The sequence below is a fragment of the Poecilia reticulata genome, linkage group LG17 (genome assembly GCF_000633615.1).
Source record: "Poecilia reticulata strain Guanapo linkage group LG17, Guppy_female_1.0+MT, whole genome shotgun sequence".
In the NCBI taxonomy this organism is placed as follows: Eukaryota; Metazoa; Chordata; class Actinopteri; order Cyprinodontiformes; family Poeciliidae; genus Poecilia; species Poecilia reticulata.
The window spans coordinates 24,391,683-24,396,512 of NC_024347.1; the positions used below are offsets into that span (position 1 = coordinate 24,391,683).

General features: G+C 38.4%; 1 protein-coding gene across 1 annotated transcript in view; it reads left to right on the forward strand.

Annotated features, from left to right (window-relative positions):
* The first annotated feature begins 569 nt into the window (after nt 1-569).
* Nucleotides 570-4,830, forward strand: part of LOC103479882 (myosin IXb) — a 46,844-nt gene continuing 42,583 nt past the window's right edge. The window contains 2 exon segments of the mRNA XM_017309890.1: nt 570-917; nt 3,942-4,761. Coding sequence (XP_017165379.1) covers nt 898-917; nt 3,942-4,761 — 840 coding nt within the window. The 5' untranslated portion in view covers nt 570-897.

Here is a 4,830-nt window from a genome sequence, read left to right on the forward strand (position 1 = left end):
AACTTGGTCAGATTTACACATAGAACACATAACAACTAATAAATGTTAACCAATCATTCACTTTTTAACCAATCCAGCTTTTTGTTTAGTGTAACTTTGACACTGCAGGGCGATCTCAGTCACCTCATCATCACCTTCAGCTCCATCAAAAACAGTTATTTATGTATTTATTTATTTATTTGAATAAGTCTTTGAATATGTTTTTTATTTATATATCTATTTTTATGTTTGTATTTCTTTTTATTTATTTGTTTGTTCAGTCTTCGTAGGCTTTAAAAAGAAGCTTGAGCTCCTGAGCTTTGACGTTGTTGTAATACCTCAAGGTGGCCAGACGGGGGCGCGCTAAGCCCACCACTCACCTGTACCAACCTGTACCAAGGGCATTTATTATTTCGCCTCTGAGCTTCTATTTAATTAATTTTACGGTGACCGTGGCGGCCTTATTGCTTTTATTTTCTTTATTTTTCTCATGTTTTAGGGTTGCGGTGTTTCCAGGTTCACTGAAGGGGAAATTATCCATTAATTCCCACCTCGTCAGCGAATGTGTGCGCGCGTGTTTGTGCGTGTGCGTGTGGAGAAATGTAGGAAGTAACGATAACTTTCCGCCAAAGACGACGAGAAGACRGCAATCCTGAATTTTTCACAAGGAAAAGGACATTTGCAGAAGGAATTACGACCATAAATGTAGACTAAAACCTCCTTTTTCTGATTATTGGGAACTCTTTATTCGCTTTTCGGTTCGTATTTCGGCCTGTTTTTTTTTCTTTTCTTTTCTTTCATTTCAAGTGATGTTTTTCCCCTGAAGTTGTGTGACAGGAGTTAGTCAACGTCACACAGAAGTGCAGGTATCTTTGTTTTTCTCCCCTGCCAGTGTGTTTTCCAGCTTTCAAAGATGGAATGAGACACTTTCCTTRAAGGTAAGACGTTTTGACATTCAGCGCCTCGTTGACACCTGTTACTGTTAGGTGTTTGCCACGGACAGAYGTCTGTTTTCGGGATTATGTTGATTATAGGAGGATTAATGGTTTCCCAGAAAAGCGTGCGGATACTGAAAGTGTAGAAAAGGTAAACAAAATGAATAAGGGCTTATAAACTCAACTTTCATTGCTGATTCTTAGTCTTCCTGAAAATCTGTATTCTAACTTTTATTTGAACATATTTACCGAGTGGGGAAAAAGAACCATATGAAATAATGTAATAAATGTATTTTTCTTTAAATAGCAATGGAAGAATTACTGGAGCTCTTAATAATCCCAATAAAATAAAGGTCACTGTTTGTACTCTCAGGAAAAGTTTCTAGGAACTTCTAACTAGTTGTAACCCGTCATTTTCTGTTTGCTAGGGGTTCCGATATGACGTCACACACGTACGCCTGCTGGTTGTTTTGGAGTCGTGAGAAAACTTTTTCTCCCCTACTTCTGCAAAATTTCACATGTAGRATTAATCTGGGATTAGGTGATTTGGTTGGATTGAGGTTTTCAGCAACAGACACAGTTAGTTCAAAACAAACAGTTAGGCATGGTGGAGGCTCTGTGATTCTGTGGGCCTGTTGGTCTTCCTAAGTCGCATACAATTAAAAATATATAAAAACCTGAAAACGTGGYTTCTAATCAACATTCACGGTGGGTCAGACATAAAAAAAACAAAAAATAAATATACAGATTAGCCCGTTTAGGTATAGTGGAAGAAGTGTGATGCTGTGGGCCACTTTCATTCTAACGTTTYCAAATTGTTATGGAAACGTGGAAATTCACAGACATTAAAAATGCAAACTCAAAGCAGGTCTTCAGTATTACGTTAATAAAGTAGCAGAAATTGTTCATCATGCACTAAAAATCAAATACAAAAAGATAGTCCTCATGTAGAGCCTAAAGAAAACCTCAGGGGTGAAGGAAAGTGAAGRGATTAGAAACCAAAGATCAAGAACTCTGGATTGTCTAGAGCAGCAATTCTGAAGCATTTTTGATTTTGTCAAACTGTGGCCGCACATTTGAGCTTTTATCATTATTAAGTAAAGAGTAAAAACAACACGAACTACACCAATAAGGTAATTGTAGGAAATTAAGTAGAAATTTTATGAGAACACTAACAAAAACTTAATTATCCCAATTTTTCTCTCTTTTTTTGTCATTTTAAGACATTTTTCTTGTAAAAATGGTCTTTATTCTACTAATATTATGACTATATTCTCTTGATTAAACTGAAATTCTCATAGCCAAACCCAGATACTGTTGCATACAACTCACTGAAATAAAAGCGACTTTTTGAAATCATTTTATGTCTTTTGTAATTTCATTTTCTGGAAAGAAAATGTAAAAAAAATCAGCTAAAATCGAACACATATATTAGTTTATTATGCTGTAATGAGATCACTATGTTCTTGCAGCCTCGCTTTGAGAGCTTTTGCATCATCTAAGCAGAAAWGTGTTTCCTTTCMTAATATCCACTGTTAGATAAAAATTCAGCAGTGAAATGGACCCATGAAGWGTTCACAGTCTAGTTCTTGTGAAGTATGAAATATCCTGGTTGGGTTGAATGAGGAAGGAGTCATCTTACTGGATTCACATGGAAATGAGCTCCAGATAATTCACCCCATGTCTTCTCCCTCTACCAGGAGCATCACTGTGTTATTATGCAACCAGGAAATGTGATTAAATTAAATCTTGGCGAACTGGATGGTGTAAAAGCTGCCATCCATGCCAGAACTGCCACTGGCGATTTGGTTTAAAACGTTAATWTATTGCAAGTCACGTTTTCTATGCAAAGCCATTCAATTGCGATCAAATATTATTTACTTAAAGACTTTTTACATTTCTCTTCCAGAGTTGCAGACTAAGGCTGGGCAGTAAATAGATTTTATCGATTAATCAAACTTTTGGTTTTTGAAAGTTGCCTTTTCTCTTTTCACCACTGGACTYCTTGGGTTTCCGTTGCAACACGCCCAGCGACGGCATGTCGCTTGGCAGGATCTTTTTTTACAGCTTCTTGTTGTTTAGACTTTGAATTCAGGTCAACTCTGCAACAAAATGTAACACTTAGGCAACATTTTACTTGTTTTATTACAAGAATGAAGCCTTAATCTTAGCTGAATAAAGTAATATTAGGAAAAGAAGTAGTAACTTTATGAGAACTCTAACAAAAAATTATAAAACAATTTCTTATTAAAGCTACTTTATTTATTTTAAGACATTTGTCTGGTAAAATTGTATCTTTATACTGCTAAAATATTATGACTATTTTCTCATAATTAAACAAAAATTCTCATACAACTCATAGCAGGGATGACTGAAATGAACTGAATAGATTTTCTGTCATTTGAAATTTTGTTTTCTGAAAAGAAAACGATAAAAAAATGTATCTGGTCTGAAACAATTTTATTTTTTAGCTAAATCCCTCATTTCTAATTATACTTTATGTTCATTATATAAAATTAATGCAGCAGCAATCAAAAGATGTGTTTATTTAAATGTTTTTTACTTCATCCAAATGTTTTATCACATTCTTCCATATTTTTATTAATTTATTAAATTTTTCTTCTAAAATTGTGTATTTTTTCTGCTATTATGACTATTTTCTCCTAATTAAGCTAAAGTTTCTCTTAGCCAGAACCAGCTACTCTGTCGTACAACTCACTGTAGGCATGGCTGAAATAAAAAAACACTTTTTGAAAACATTTTCTGTCATTTGTAATTTCGTTCTCTGAAAAGAAAACAAGGAAAACAATCAGTTAATCTGATCTGGCATGAACAGATTTAATTATATGTCTTGTTTTCTATGCAATAGCAATAAAAGATTTGCTTATTTAAAGCCTTTAAAGATGTTTTCCAGAGGCRCTGATATTTTTGACCCCWTTCAAATGTTTTCCCAGATACTCTCATATTTTTATCGATTTATTTTACCTAAAAACTTTGTTTTATTGCCACTGTGTGTGATTTCTGCAGCGCCTGGTGGGCTGTGAGTTATGCAGAAGCCCGTCTCTGGGTCAGGATGAGCACTACAGATGGAGCTGGGACCCCTGAGCACAACAAAGACACCCGTGTGGTGCAGATCTACCCCAGGCTGCCTCTGGAGACAGAAACCTACTGTCCCCTGCAGGTCAGCATCGAGGACACGGTGAAGACTGTGATCCAGAACGTTGTGGTCACGCTGGACCTGGACTCCAGCCAGAGCTACAGCCTCCTGGAGGTGAAGGAGAGCGGCGGCGAGGAGACGCCGTTGCACGATGGCGACAGCCCTTTGGAGCGAGTCCTGTGTTGGCCACCGGAGACACAGAAGCGGCACCTTCAGAGTSAGGGCTACTACTTCGTCCTGCAGCAGAGCAACAACAGAGCGAAGCAAGTCGTAACRTCTAAGGAGGAGTCCGACGACCTCTGCAGCCTCCCGTCTGTGACCCAGGAGGCGGTGCTGCAGGTCTTACGCCAGCGCTTCTACAAGCACAAAATCTACACCTACATCAGTAACATCCTGGTCGCCGTCAATCCCAACAAGTTTTTACCCCTTTATTACAACCCAAAGTACGTGAAGCTGTACGAGAACCAGCCGCTGGGCAAACTGAGCCCGCACATATTCGCCATCGCCGACGTGGCGTTCAGAACCATGYTGAGCCAGCAGGCGAACCAGTGCATTCTGATCTCTGGAGAGAGCGGATCGGGGAAGACTGAGAGCAGCAGCTACCTCATCCACTGCCTGACCACACTCAACCAGGGGAAGTTCTCCGGCGGACTGGAGCGAGCCATTCTGGGGGCCGGCCCGGTTCTGGAGGTAGGACATCAACATACAAACCTTTTCACTGGCTGGGCGATAAATCAGTCTTATCATTTAATTCATTTT